The sequence below is a fragment of the Nelumbo nucifera genome, chromosome 8 (genome assembly GCF_055504915.1).
Source record: "Nelumbo nucifera cultivar China Antique chromosome 8, China Antique-T2T, whole genome shotgun sequence".
Lineage (NCBI taxonomy): Eukaryota > Viridiplantae > Streptophyta > Magnoliopsida > Proteales > Nelumbonaceae > Nelumbo > Nelumbo nucifera.
The window spans coordinates 3,079,923-3,095,670 of NC_142656.1; the positions used below are offsets into that span (position 1 = coordinate 3,079,923).

Genomic DNA, 15,748 nt, shown 5'->3' on the forward strand with positions numbered 1-15,748 from the left:
TAGTATTGTGTGGAGAACACTTAGAAGGAGCATTCTGGGGTGATCTTTATTCAGCAGCAATTATGCCAAGTGGTGTGAAGCCAGAAGATATTCCACAGAAGGTAGAGAAACGAACAGAGGTGAGTTTCGTCTCTATGTGGCTAGCATCCTCCATTGAAGCAGGGCTGTGGAAGGAGGCTCACATGGAAGGAGGTGAAAAGGAGGAAGAAGAAGCTCTACGTGGATTTATGAGATTGGCTAGTTCAAATGGGAAGGAATGTTTCACTAAAAAGGGCCAACAAATTCTGGGAAACCTTCTGACAACTGGCAGATCTTAAGCGCAGGTGGCTTCAGGGGAAAAAGACAAAAATTTCCAAGTAGGTAAAGGGGGAGGGTTGAACCAGCAACCTCAGAGTGGTTCAAAAGGGAAGGTTGCTGGTTCGACTCTTAAAACAGGGGGCGTGACCTTTTAAAAGGTCATGTGGGAGGAAAAGAAGTAGGAAGTGGGCCTACTCGAGTGGATCCCATTCCTGATGGGCCGGAGAAGACAGCCCAAGTAAAAACCAGTGTTCCATTTAAAAGGTTTGAGCCCAAGGCCCAATCCAGGAAAGATGGGCCAAGGGACTCTTTAAGTACTCACATGACTGGGAGGAGGGATGAGTTGATGGACGATAATAAGCGTCTATCTTCTTCCACTTCGAATCCCTCCTTTTGGTTGAATGCTTCATGCGCAAGGTTTCAAGCTTCTCAGTCTCGAGGCTCTTTACAGTAGGTCCCATCCAACACGGCGAACCGTCTCACATGATAGGCGCAACCCAAGATGTCTGAAACATAGCAATGCTAATAGAACAGAGATCAAAGACTGGTCGAGTGAACAAGACAGCAGTGATGAAACTGTAAATTTGGGAAGCATGACTCTAAAAAGCAACAACGAGCTACTTGAAACAGAAATTCTGCATACAGAGCTGCTGTTTATAGAGGAAGAGATCGAAAATGTAGGTTGCGGGAAGACTAGAAATGGTGAAGAAATTGGTCCTAAAGCTGTGCAAGCTCCCCTCCCCTCTGCTGAGGGAGTTGACCCTGAGTCTAATGAACTGCAGGATGTTGGTGGAGAGGGACAGAAATCTGCCATGAGGCGGATGTGGGTAATCCAGTGTCGGAAACACAGAGAAAGGAATTCCAAGTGGGTAGGTTGTCAGGAAGTGATACTTTCACTGTGTCTATTTCACAACATTGTCCAGAAAGGGGAAAGGCCTAAAAACCAAATGAAGCCTGTCAGCAACACAAATCCAGTAATCCTAATCCTACCCCCGTCCTACCAGGTATGGGTGTCATTTCTTTTTTGGGTACTGACTTGTGTGGCATGCCTGTAACAGATATTCCAGCTTCCCATCCAGGAGATCTTGATGTAAGAGAGAGGATGATAGTGGAACGAGGAGAGAGAATGGTGGAAGGAAGTAGTAAGGGGGAGGTAGACAGAATCTGGAATTTGATTTGTACAGTGCTGGAAGAACTAAAAAAAGGAAGGAGTAACAGAGAGCTGTTGTAGCCAAAATGAGTGTGAGCATGGTAAAGTTCTATTTCAGACAGTGGCTAGAAAGGATGGAGAGAAGGAAGAGGATGCTTATTGTATCAAGAAGGGAGGGAAAAAAGGAATAAAGAAGAAAAAAAGATCTGAGGTGGAAAGGTTAATCTCAGACATTGAGGGAGATTTAGAATTTAGTGGCAGAGGGGAGAGGAGGAAGGGTCTAAAATAAGGAGACTAAGGCTTCTTCATGGGTGTTTTGCTATTTTTGTCTCGATGAAAATTATCAGCTGGAATGTAAGAGGTCTAGGGAGTGCAAGAAAGAGGAGGGTGATCAAAGATCTACTCCGAAGGGAAAAACCCGACATTTTGTTGTTACGAGAATCCAAACTGATGGAATTAGATGGGAGATGGGTTAGGAGTTTTTGGAGGTCTAGAGGTGTAGGTTGGACTTTGTCTCCTTCCTGCGGAGCCTTGGGGGGGATCGTAATGCTATGGAGGGAGGATGTGGTGGAAGTAGTAGAAGAATTGATAGGCAGATTTTCCATTTCCATTAAATTTAAGAATGTAGAGGATGGGTTGTATGGGTTCTAACCAACGTTTATGGCCCTAACTCCTATAGAGAGAGAAATGAGATGTGGGAGGAATTATACGCAATCAAGGGGTTATGGGATGCCCCTTGGTGCCTGGGCGGGGATTTTAGTGTCATTAGATTCTCTGAAGAAACCAATAATCCCCAACAGGTAATCACAACAAGTATGAGGAAATTTAATGGTTTTATTGAAGATTGTGAGTTGAAGGAAATACCTCTGCTGCAAACCAGTTTTACTTGGTCCAACCTTCAGGAAACCCCTTTGTGCTCGAAGTTGGAAGGATTTTTATTTAACCTAGCCTGGGAGAATAGTTGGGAAAACGTAGTTGCTAGAGCATTACCTGGGGTCACCTCTGATCACTATCCTATCCAAATAGGCACCGAGACTTTTCCTACTGGACCCAAACCTTTTAGATTTGAAAATATGTGGCTTACCCATCCAGATTTTGTGAAAAAAAAAAAAAAAAAGTGAAGGAATGGTGGGGTGAGGAGGTGAGGGGGGTAAGATGGAAGAGGGTCAAGTTTCATAAGAAGTTAAAAAGGTTGAGAGACAAAATAAAAGAGTGGAATAGAGATCAATTTGGCAGAATTGAGGAGAAAAAAATTAGCCTAATCTCTCGAATAGAAAACTTGGATGTAAAGGAATCCCAAAATGGTTTGACCGAGGATGACAAAGTGTTAAGGAGACAATTGAAAAAGGATTTGGAAGAGGTTACTAAGGGAAGAAATTAGTTGGACACAAAAATCTAGACACAAGTGGATTAAGGAAGGCAATGGGAACACTAGATTTTTCCATGACTTGGCCAATGGGAAACGAAGAAAGAATTTTGTGACCAAGCTAGAGATAGGAGAGGAGGTGATTACCAACCAGGATGACATAGCCAAAAAATTTGTGGACCACTTCAAATCGATCTATAGAAGACCTTTGAGTGAGAGAGCAGTCGTGAGAGGGATGGAATGGCAAGGTGATTGGAAAGGAATTTTGAGGAAGAAGAGAATAAGAAAGCTATCTTTCTAATGGATAGATCCAAGGCTCCAGGTCCAGATGGCTTTACAATGGGCTTTTTATCAAGATTGTTGGGAGGTGTTGAAAGAGGATTTAGTTGAAGTCTTTAAGGAATTTGTAGATAATCATGTAATAAGCCCTGGAATCAATGTCACTTTTTTGGCCTTGATTCCTAAGAAGATTGACGCCAACCACCCAAAAGATTATAGGCCTATTAGTTTGGTGACAAGCATCTATAAAATTCTGGCTAAAGTGTTTTCTTTTAGGATCAAAACAGTTCTTCCTTCAATCATTAGTGAAACTCAGGGGTCCTTCATTCAAGGGCGACAAATAACAGATCAGATCCTAATTGTGAACGAGTGTGTGGAGGAAATGAAAAAGGTTTAGGCAAAGAGGTTTTATTTGTAAATTGGATCTTGAAAAGGCCTATAACTTGGTGGACTGGGAGTTTTTATTAGAGGTGATGAGAAACTGTGGATTTGGGGACAAGTGGTGTAGTTGGATATTTGGGTGTATCAATACCTGTCACTACTCCATTCTGGTAAATAGTGTGACGAGGGACTTTTTCTCATCTTGCAAGGGTGTCAGGCAAGGGGATCCACTTTCACCCTTCCTTTCTACATTAGTAGCCGATGTGATTAGTAGGATCATTACTAAGGCTGATAGTGAAGATGCCATTAGGGGTTGGAGAATAGGGAGACACCAAATCCTAGTCAGCCACCTTCAGTTTGCAGATGACCTAATGATCTTTTATGAAGGAGGCTTTAGCGAGAAGGTAGCAAACCTAAAGAAGCTGATCAAAGGATTTGAAAGGATTTCTAGCCTGAAAATAAATCTGGAAAAGAGTTGCATAGCGAGTATAAACTTGGAGGATGGGGAGATCGAGGTGATTGCGGAGTGTCTTGAGTGTTCCATCTCTACTTGGCCTATGTCATACTTAGGGCTTCCATTAGGGGCAAACCCTAGGGAGAGCAGATTTTGGACCCCAGTGCTAGAAAAGTTTGGGAAGAGATTAGCCTCGTGGAAGAAGAATTATATCTCTTTAGGAGGGAGAATTACCTTAATAAGAGCTACGTTGGCTAACTTACCTACTTACTTTTTGCATGTCTTTAGGGTACTAGCTAGGGAAGCTATGAAGTTGGAGAAGTTGATGAGAGACTTCTTGTGGGAGCCGAGACAAGAAAAAAATGATCATTTGGTTAGTTGGGAAATTGTTTGCAAAAGTAAAGAAGAGAGGGGTTTGGGACTTGGGAGGGTGATTGAAAAAATCAATCTCTGTTAGGGAAATGGTTGTGGCGATGGCCATTGGAAAGTGAGAGGTTGTGGCATGAGGTGGTGGGAAGCATTCATGGGAGATCAAAGAATGAATGGGATGTTGGTGTATCAAGGCAGGCTAACCTGGCAACACCTTGGAAGGCCATTCACAACACCCTTCCTCAATTTCTCAATTTTATCAGGTATGAAGTTTGTTCTGGCAACGTTGTTCGCTTTTGGGAGGATATCTGGGTAGGAGACACCCCCCTAAAGGACCTTTTCCTTTGCTATTTTTTGTTTCTTTGTATAAAAAAGAGGTGGTCTCAAAATTTGTCTCACCATTGAGAACACCCTTGGCTCCTAATTGGGATTTCGGGTTTCGTAGGGGACTAAGGGATAATGAAATTAAATCTCTCTCTAACTTGCTATGTTGACTTAATCAGGTTTGCTTGGATCCCTTCAAGCCAGATAAAAGGGTGTGGACTCCTAGACCCAAAGAAACCTTTACTTGTGCTTCTTACTTCAAGTCCATCTCTCAACATTCGGCTCAACAACCTTTTCCATCAAAGGAAATTTGGTGTAGGCTCGTTCCCCCAAAGATTATGGCGTTTTGTTGGAAAGTATTTTATGGGAAAGTAAACACTCTAGATAACCTACAAAAGAGAAGACCTTTCCTCTGCATTTCTCCCAATTGGTGTATCCTCTGTAGAGCTCATGGGGAGGATTGTTACCATCTACTAATGTCTTGTCCTTTTTCTGCAAACCTTTGGGCTTGGCTACTTTCGTTATTTGGGAGTAGTTGGAGTATACCAGCAGAAGTTCGCATGATCTTTAACCATTCTACCTTCTCTTGGCCTACAAAAAGAGGGAGAATTATGTGGAGATGTGCTCGCGCTGCCCTGATTTGGACTCTTTGGGAAGAAAGGAATGCTAGAATCTTTCAATAAAAGGAAAGAAGCAGTCAGGAATTGAAAGACTGCGTTGCATAGGGTAATACTTTGGTTGAAGACTTTGGAAATCTTTCATCAATTCTCTTTTATTGACCTTTGGAGAAATTGGTCAGCAATAGCAAGGTGTTCACCTTTAAATGATAAGTCAATTACAAGCTGGTCTCCTCCATCTGAAGGCTCACTAAAGCTGAACCTTGATGGAAGTAGCATAGGTAATCCATTATCTGGAATGGGGGTGTCTTGAGAAATGAGAAGGGAGAGATTCTATTGCTCTACTCGGGTCCTTTAGGAGTTGGGGGCTCTATCAGGGCAGAGCTATTAACTGCTATACAAGGGGTGCAATTTGCAAGCTAGCTGGGGGTACAGCATCTAGTAATTGAAGGGGATTCCAAAGTGGTGGTGGGCTGGTTGAAAAATCCTGAAGATGCTATATGGCGCTACAAGAATGAAATGAAGAAATTCAGTTGGTTGACAAGGAATATGTTGGTCTCTTTACAGTGGGTGGGGAGATCAGCAAATACCTTGTCCGATGTGTTAGCCAAGCAAGGGGTAAATAGGGAAGAATTGTTTTGGGCTCAACTGTGATTCCTGTATTTCTTTCCTAGTTTACTTGTAAGTTTCAAGGAGGGGCTGCAGCTCGCGCCTCTCCCTGGGATGTTGTATGAATTCATAACTCTAAATCAGTTTTAAGCCAATAAAATTTACTATTATTCATCAAAAAAAGTATTAACATCGATTCATCAAAAAAAAATATTAACATCTCCTCCACCATTATAGATTCTTCTGGAATGTGTGGTGTGGCTCTGTAAAATTGATTTAGGTATAACTGGTAAATTCTGCTTTGATTGCATGCTTAGATGTTTGCATACATAAACTTTTACTCCCAACAGAAGAATTTTATGACAACATGCTCCACTAGGACATTCTGGTCTTTGTGGAAAGAGAACAAGGAGCACTTAGGGCCTGATCGTTTGCTCTGACGTTTGACATCTGAAAGTGCAATAATTACATTAAGAGGTATATTGGTATTGGTGAACTTTTCTTTCCTCTAAACTCTGAATGCAAAGAATGTTGTTTTTAATTCTGAATTCTGAAAATTGTCAAATGACAATTTTAACCCCATATATGAGTATTTTTGTTTGTCTATGTAACTCAATAAAAAAATATTAAAAAATACTATAATGATTAATAATTAATTAATAACAATTAATAATTATTGTTAATTAATATTAATAATAATTGTTAATTATTAATTAATAATAATATAATAGTTAATAATTAATTAACAATTAACAATTAACATTTAATTAAAATTTAATTTATAACTAATACTAATTATTATAATAGTCAATTGAAAATTAATAATTAATAATTATTATTAGCTATTAATTTTAATAATTATTATAAATTAATAATTTATTTATTACTAATACTAATTATTATAATAATTAAATAAAAATAAAGCTTAATAATTAGTACTAATTAATTATTAATTGTTAATAATTAATTATAATAATTCTTATTAACTAACAATTAATTGTAATTAATTAATATTAATGAATAATTAATTATTAATTAACTAATAGTATTTTGTAATTCAATAAAAGAAATAATATTAACATTTTTATAATGATTAATGATTAATTAATATTTAATAATAATGATTATAATAATTATTAATTCATTATTATTAATTAATTAACAACTACTAATTAATAATTATTTAATATTTAATAAGTATTAAATAATTATTAATTAGTTATTAATTAACTTGTAATTACAATAATAATTATTATTATTATTATTAATTAATTATTATTATTATTGCATGTGAGGTCCTTGAGTTATAAGGAGAAGTGTTGTGTTTTAGTTTTAGGGTTATCATTGGAAAACAAAAAAGTGTAAGATTCCTCTTCAAGAGATGAGAGATAAGAGGAAACGAACAACCATTTTCCTCTTAAAGTTGTAAGATTCTCTTAAGAGGTAAGAGTTAAGAGGAAAGGAACATGCCCTCAGTTGAAGAACAGTAGCTCACTTTTTGGAAGAGGTATGAGATAAAAACGAATTTGCCATTGGGCATCATTTTGAAAGAATTTTCTAATGTAAATCCGCATTCCTTTGCATAAGGACCATATAGCTTAGAGGGGTTCCTTTTCTGATCTCTTTATATTTCCCTTGGCATAGGCCCAGCACCAAGTTTTATTGGCTATACCAGACTCGGTGCTGTTTTGTATCCGGGGCTGCATTGTTTCAGCTTTTTTTATAAAATCAATCAATAAAGATATATACCTACAAACATTCAAAGTGTTCAATAAAAATGGATGAACATAGTCACATTAATATAGACAGAAAAAACTAATAATCAACAAAAGATACTTGCTGAGAAAAAATGCATACCCAGAACATCTTTCCAATTCGATGCTCCATTGGAGGGGAAAAAGACAATCTAAGAATAAAAGAGGAAAAGACAACAAGTGTAAAATTTAAACCTAAAGTATTAAGGAAGATGTTCAGTCTAATAGATGCTCTCCTCCCTAGGAACTAAGGAATCAATATTCCATCTCTTCATAAACTGCAACTTCCCTTTAAGTGCAGCATTATTTCTCTAAGGAGTCAATATGCCTTACAACCTATCAGATCTTATTCCTGCTTGGGAAATAGACGTTTCATCTAAGGAGTCGAGACATCTTTAAGAACTATCACTAACCAGTGGAGAATGTCGTTAGAAAAAAAAAATACATAATCCCCTCTACTTTTCCATGGATCTAAGCAGTGATTTAAAAGGCACGCCTAGGTGAACAGGCAAGGCACATTTTAGGGTATGCGCCTCGCCTAGGTCTTAGGCGCAGCCCTTTCAAAAGGCGCATGCCTGGTGCGCCTAGGGCGCAAAATGGCCCTGCGCCTTGCACTTATAAAACACTGGATCTAAGATGATGTATAACAAGTCATAAACATGTAATTTTTGAATAGCAAATAAAAGGAAACTTTAATAAAGGCATTTTTTATAATTGAGAAATGATTTATTAATGATATATCAGAAAAATTACAAGCACCTCAAGGAGAGGCACAAGGTGCGACCTTACTTGAGATTAAAGTGTACAAAAGTAAAAATAAATAAATAAATAAATCAAAGGTGTAGAGATAGTTAGTAGCTCATTAGTGTGTGTGTGGTTCCAGCCCCACACTTTATTTTATTATTTATTTCCTTTGTTACAGTCTTGGTAGTTGGGCCGGTTGGGCCTTGTTTATTTTTTGTTTATTTGTCTTTTGTTTTAAGTAGGGGTATTAGAGCAACTCCTTTTGTAAGGACATGATATATATATATATATTATAATATTTAGTGGGGCGGCAGATCTAATCTAACCGAACCCCTTTCTTCTTTTTTCTCTTCTCTCTTCTCTCTCTTCTTCTTCTTCTTCTCTTCGAAGCCTAGTTGACTTTTCTTTCTTTCTTCCTGAATTACATCAGAACACATCTTTTATTCTTTTATCTTATTCAAGTAAAGGCATTACAATGTTGCCCAGTATAGATGTTCCCTCAATACCCCTTGTTTAGCAAGATAATCAGCCAAAGCATTTGCTGACCTGCTCACCCCCAACGTGAGCTAACAGACATGTTATTTGTTAACCAGCTTCCCTTTTTTAGAAAATCCTTGTAGCACCAAATGACTATCCCAGATCTGTTAACCAGCCCACCACAATCTTAGAATCTCCTTCAATTAGAAGATGCTCAACTCCTAAATGGTTTGCTATCTGAATACCCGGTAAAGCCACCAATAGTTCAGCCTTGACTGAGTCTCCTACTCCCACTGGACCAGAGTATAAAGCTAAGATGTTGCCATCCTTATCTCTCAAGACTCCTCCTATGCCTAAGGGATCAGGGGCTTCCTTGATTGCTTCCATCAAAATTCAACTTTACCCAACTGTCAGATGGTGGGGTCCAAGAAACAATGACCTTTTCCTTGAGCAAAGTATCATACCTGACAAAGTTAAGAAATTGGGGAAGGATACTGTGAATTGCTTTCCAATGGGTAGTCAAGTATCATACCTTAATAAAGGCATGTTCTTAACTATATAATATCTGTTTGTCAGTGGTTGCTACCATGGTTCCCTTCTAAATTTTCAGATGTAGGGAGTGCACTTTCCCATGTATATTTCTATTCCTATTAATAAACTCTCTTCAATCATGTTACTCATAAAAAATAAGTGTATTGTTGTAACTATGCAGTTTGTGCCTTTGTGGATAGCATCTTCCCTCTACCATTTTTTTATTAATATAATGTGATTTTATCCCAAAAATAAACAAAACCCAAATATATAGTCAATTTTTTGGTAACAAATAAAAAAGAATTTTATTAATAAAAAAGAAAAGTACATCAGTGCGTCACTACGAGTGATAAGGGATCACCACAGTCACCTTAGATAAAAAACAAAAAAGAGGATACATCCAAAAGGATAAAGAAAACAGTATAACTAGTTACTTGACTCCAACCCAAGAAAAGACCAAAAATTAGCACCAATCTTCCTTTGAGACTCCTTCAAAATTTGGGAGAACAAGTATCTAGTCCACCACAGAGCAATCTGGTCTCTTTCTCGAGCCATGTCTTCAAAGATCCTTATATTTCTTTCTTTCCATACTTCCCAAAAAATGACAAAGGGTATGCAGCTCCTTGGTTCAACCATATTAGTTTTGAAGAGTCCAAAGAAAAATCCCCATATAAATTTCAAAAAGAGACAGCCAAAACATAGGATATCCCCAAACTATCCAAAGCTACAATCCAAGCAAAAGCTTCCACCCAAGGTGGAATAGGATATCCCCAAACTCCTTTCACCTCCAATCTCTCTACTTGATTCCTTAAAAGGGCTTTGTAGAAAGACTTAACAGAGAATTTTCCATTATTGGATTCCTTTTACCATCTCTTATCCCTCTTGTCCACCTACAGATCAACCGATTGTAATTTTTGTAGCAATTCCACACATTCCCCAAGCTCCCAATCCAAAAGGGATCTTCTAAACCTTGGACACACCACCACCCTTCCTTGAATTATTAAAGATTTCTGCAATAGAGGTATTTTTCTTGCTTAACCTACACAAACATGGGCATAAATCACAAAATTTAATCATCTTCTCAAAATGTTATGGTATGGTTAAACCATTCCCAACCTTATAGGAAACAAAATCAAGAAAGGCTGATTAAAAACTCGTTATTCCTTTCCACACACAAACTCCATAAGAAGACTTAACCTCCTTAGTGTCCCAACTCCCAACCAAACCCCACTACCCCATATTTACAAGCCACTACTTTCCTCCACAAAGCGTCCCTTTCCAACCTAAATCTCTATAACCACTTCCCCAGCAATGCCTTAACTTCATCCTTCTAATTCTCAAACCTCCCTCCTTATCCCTACAAACCCAATCCCATTTCACTAGATGGTACTTCCTTTCAAGTCCTTTACCCCATAGGAACTCTCTCTACATCTTCTCAATTGAATTTGCCATTGAAGAAAGAATTTTAAGAAGAGATAAAAAATACACTGGTAAATTGGATAAACCAAATATACAGAGAATAGAAGGGGGAAAAGAGAACTGTGCCAGAGGAGTTGAACATCCAATTTGGATACTCCAACTTGGCACTGTCAAATTAGTTGTTTATTTTTCCAAAAGAGTTGAACTACATAAAAATTGTTTACGGACAAAACCAGAGGAGTTGAGATGAGCTCCCAAAATAGGCATTTCAAGTATTACAACACAAGTGACCAAAAGAATGGAATATTAGAAAGACAGGAGCAAATTTGGAAAGTTGCAAAATTCTGAACTGCAACTGCAATTAGATGGGCATGTAAGGTATTGCCATGGGAGGTTTCTGGTCAGTGCACTCTTGTATAGTTATTGTGCTGACCTCTTCTAGGTTTTTTTTTTTTTGAGCTCATCTCTTTATAAAAGGAAACAGAATAATGATGTGGTTTAAATCAAGAGCACACTTTGAGGGTGATTCTGGGGATAAATGGGTAAATTACAAATTATAATGCACTGCTTCACCTATTTGCAAGGTATAAATTACAGAAGTTACAACTTTATTGCAAAAGTACCACTTAACTTCAATATCATTCAAACACATCATTCATAAATATGCTTTTCAAGCTGCCAAGATAGCATTTTTCACTCTCATTATGAATGTTAAAAAAATCACTGTTGCCATCCCAAAGAAGCATATTTCAAATAAAGATTAGCATACAAAAAACAAATGATACTAACCTTTCCCAACCCAAGTAGAAGGCTCATGCATGTCAATTCTTGATGCTTTGTTATAATACTGGGTTGCTAAAATAAAATGTTCCTCCTTCTCTCTTTGTTTTGTCTCAATCTTCCCAAGGTAACTATAATAGGCCCCTAAAGCATTTAGGATGGCAATCCTTTCATATCTCACATCAGCATAGTAATCATCAATTTCTGCAACAAGGAAAATTTCACAAGTAAAACCGGCATTATGGCATGATGAATGAATGTTAGATGATGTCAATCAACAACTGATAGCATTATCGCATTTTGGAAACATGCATATATCAGTCAATAAACAGATGTACCGGGACTAGATCCTTCCTCCAAAATTTGTCGGAACTGATCAATTTTTCCCTGCTTGAAATATTCCCTCTGCATTATTACCATGATAAATACAGATTAAAAATGATGTTTTCTTAGGAAAACAAACCACAGAACTTAATGGCATTCAGAAATAAACCTAAAAAGAATATGTACAAAGATATCAATACCTCAATAGAAAATGTGAAAGTAATCATATTAGATGTCAATTCAATAGAAAGTATCCTTTTCATTCAGGAGGGGGTTACAATCAGTGTATGTTAATCAATAAGGGCATATACCAAGTACATAGAAAACTTCACAAAGCAAAACCTAATTAGAGGTTCTGATTCTACCACCACTCAGCCAAACAGCATTGAGCCTTAGAAATCCAATTACTTCTCATCCTACTATGAGCTCAAATATAACACAAATAGAAGCATCTCCAAGAGAATCCAGCCATGTTACTGAAAGCCCTCATTAGTCTAACATGATTAAAGGAGATGCATCAGGTCTAATTCCTTTCTGTTTTCAAAACCCCAATAACAATAGCAAAAAGATTGGAAAGAATTATGAGAGACCTCTTGTGGGAACTGGGGGAGACCAAAAAACCTCATCTTATAAACTGGAAAACTGTGAGAAAAGGAAACAAGATGGGGAGGGGGGGGATTAGGACTGGGGGAACTGGTGCACAAGAATCCCTCACTTTTGGCTAAATGGTTAGGGAGATTCCAATTTGATTCAGATAAGTTGTGACATATGATAATAAAAAGTATTCATGGTTTGGCAACCAATTGTTGGGATGCCAGTGTATGGCAAGTGGTGAGACTAGTAATAGTCTCCTAGCCTTTGCTCTTTTTGGATGTAGGTAGAAACCTCCAAAGGACATCACATATTTTTGAGGAATCCTTCTTCTCCATACCTAAAAGAAGAGGGAAGACATTATTTGCATGTACAAAGGCTATCATCCTTTGGTCAGTATGGAAGAAAGGAACACAAGAATCATTAATGAAGAGACCTATGCAAAAGAAGCGTTGATCAAGAATATCACCATGAAAGTGGCTCATTAAGTTAAATTGATGCTTATATTTAATCCTTTTTCGATGGAAGATATCACAAGGAGGTAGCAATATATTGCTTCATCATCTTCTGCTATAAACACAGTCTCTATTACTTGGTTTCCACCATGCACACACCTTGTTAAACTGAACTTTGTGGGATGTCACCTGGGCAATTCAGGAGATTCAGCCTTCAAGCACTGAGTAAGTTTTTAGGAACCATGAAGGGCAATTTTGGTAAAATATTTGAATCTATTGGCCAAGGTAACTTAATCAAGGCTGAACTACATATAGTTCTTTTTTATCAGAAACAATGAGCTACATGCAGTACTCCAAGGATTAAGATTAGGAAACACACTCAACTACAGTGTTTTGATAGAAGGGGTCTCAAAGGTAGTTATTGAGTGGAAGTGGATCAAGCATAATAATCCACAATTGTGGATGTATAGGCACACTTTGAGATAAATAACACATCTAGCAAGGGAGCTGAAAACCACTTTCATGAGGACACAAAGGTCAGCAAACGAAATTGCAGATGCATTGACAAGATAGGGAGTCAACAGGGATCAGATGTATTGGAGGGGGGGAGGTTATTCGTATTCATAGGGAAGCTGATTGTTCCATGTAATCAAAGAAAAGGGATCTTGATGGGTTAGGTAGCTGGCAAGCCTAAACTAAACCATGGGATGCTTGGCATAACATGTATTAGTACAAATCACTTATTCTTTTTGTAAATAAATAAAGTATTACACTGTTAACTATCACAAAATAACTGACATGTGTTCATCAGTCATGACCCAATCAACACAAGAAACACTTGTTGGCAATGATTTCCCACCCAAAAAAAATCTAATAATCAACCATGGGGATATTATGTGGGCTGCTGTTGATATGAATAGCAATATTTATTCTATAACTATGCGGAGTCAACAGATAGCCAAGGGGTCCTAAAAATTTGAAGACAGAACACCTGATGAAACTTAGATATAATCATCGCCATTTGTCTTATCCCACACATATGGGTATTGTGGCTCCGTTCAGCTTGATCCAGGGCCACACCTGCTATTAAAGAATGAGCCATCAAATCTTTTCTCACAACCTCAAACCAGATCAATCTTGAAGGCACACATAGGAAGCATGAAAGCGCATGAGAAATAAATTATTTTTTAAATTTTTCTCAGTTATTGTTGTATTTCTAAGTTCTGAATTATGATTGGTGGGGACACAATCATATTGTGGTCCTTACTACACACTATCATTTACTTAACTTATAAAAGAGGAAATAATCCTCCATTAAAATTCATTTGCAACCTTTCTACCAAAAAAAAAAATCATTTGCAACCAAAAGAACAAAATGAAGCCAGCTCAAGTCACTTGATGCTTCATCTGCTAGCCACGAACTTCAAGATTCAAGTTTGAAGCTGCTAATCTTAATTAAGGTACATTTTTTACTGTTTTTACTTCAGGCTCTAGCTTATACATTTACAGTTCGGTTTCCTCTTCTTGTTTTTTATTCTATTTTTTCTGGTTCTTCTTCTTTGTAGACTTCTTACTGAGCCTCTTCCATTTTGGAAGACCAGAGTATGCTGTAATATCTTTGAAGTTCGACCACAAAACCTGCAGCTAAAGGTATCTGGCTGCTAAAAGCTAGTTGCTTACTTCACTATGCTCTGTTCTTTGACAAATAAAAACAGTTAATCAAAAGACAGTCCATGGTCAACAAAAGGGGTGAAAGAGTCAACTCTTAATTTCAGAATTCAGATTGATATAAGTATGTAAATACTTTTACCATCTCCTCTTATTTTTTAGAGAAGATAGCTATATTCATTAAAAGAAAAAGAGTACACGAGAATATGTATATCAGGAAGCAACACTAAGCAGAACAACAAGGATTACACAGGCAAGTGCTTTCACTATACATGAAATCCCTAGTGGCCCTGACTAAGCTAATCAATCCACTATTGAGATCAACTCTAGGAATCCACAGAAGAATCAAATGCATAGACTGAAGGATATCTCTAGGCAAAAAATCCAAACTATTTTCTGACCATTCACATGGTATTTTAATTGATCTTCCTTTGTCCAAGGGATCTTAAGGATTAATATACAAAATATGTGACCTTACCCCTTAATTTGTACCAAAATACCACAATGAATAGAATTAGATAAGGAAGCATCCAATGGAATTAAAGAAAACCAAAAATTATATACAAAATAAGAATGACTTGGCATCATATAATGAACACCATTGAGCACAACCATTAAATCATAGCCTAAAAGAACAATAGGGAAGGCCAAAAAGGATCTGATCTGAGAATTGAGACAGTAATAACAGGTTTCACAGTTTATTTTTGGCATAGCAGATAGCCCTTGATAGATGGGAACTGCATATCAATCTTCAGGTGATTAGAGATTGATCAAAAAATATATGGTGATAAGAGTTAGATGGTGATGAAGGAATCCGTCCATATCAAGGTTGTACTATGAGCACATAATCGTTGATAGGTTAGACCATTATCCTTGTTATCAGATGTCTTGGGGTAGGTAGACTGAATATGGACCTAACCCCCAGCATTTGTTGCACCATGTGGCTGTCCTCAAACTAAAACCCATGTTCTCATGCTTGTCGGTTCCAAGCAATAGTGGAAGGGAGGGGGCAAGAACCATATCTAGGAAATTTCAAAGCTATGGATCTTGTTTAAATGAAGATGTCCCTAGTAACAGAGCACCTTATTTAGTCACTATGTAATATAATCACTCAAGAACTCTAACAGAAGAAAGAATTCATCTGGTTATATGGAATCAC

At 37.4% G+C, this 15,748-nt stretch overlaps 1 protein-coding gene across 1 annotated transcript in view; it reads right to left on the reverse strand.

Moving 5' to 3' along the window:
- Positions 1-15,748, reverse strand: part of ELF8 (binding protein) — a 51,784-nt gene that overhangs the window by 35,145 nt on the left and 891 nt on the right. Inside the window, exons 2-3 of the mRNA XM_010263621.3 lie at positions 11,890-11,956; positions 11,561-11,755 (exon numbers count right to left, since the gene is read on the reverse strand). Coding sequence (XP_010261923.1) covers positions 11,561-11,755; positions 11,890-11,956 — 262 coding nt within the window. The remainder of the gene's footprint in view (positions 1-11,560; positions 11,756-11,889; positions 11,957-15,748) is intronic.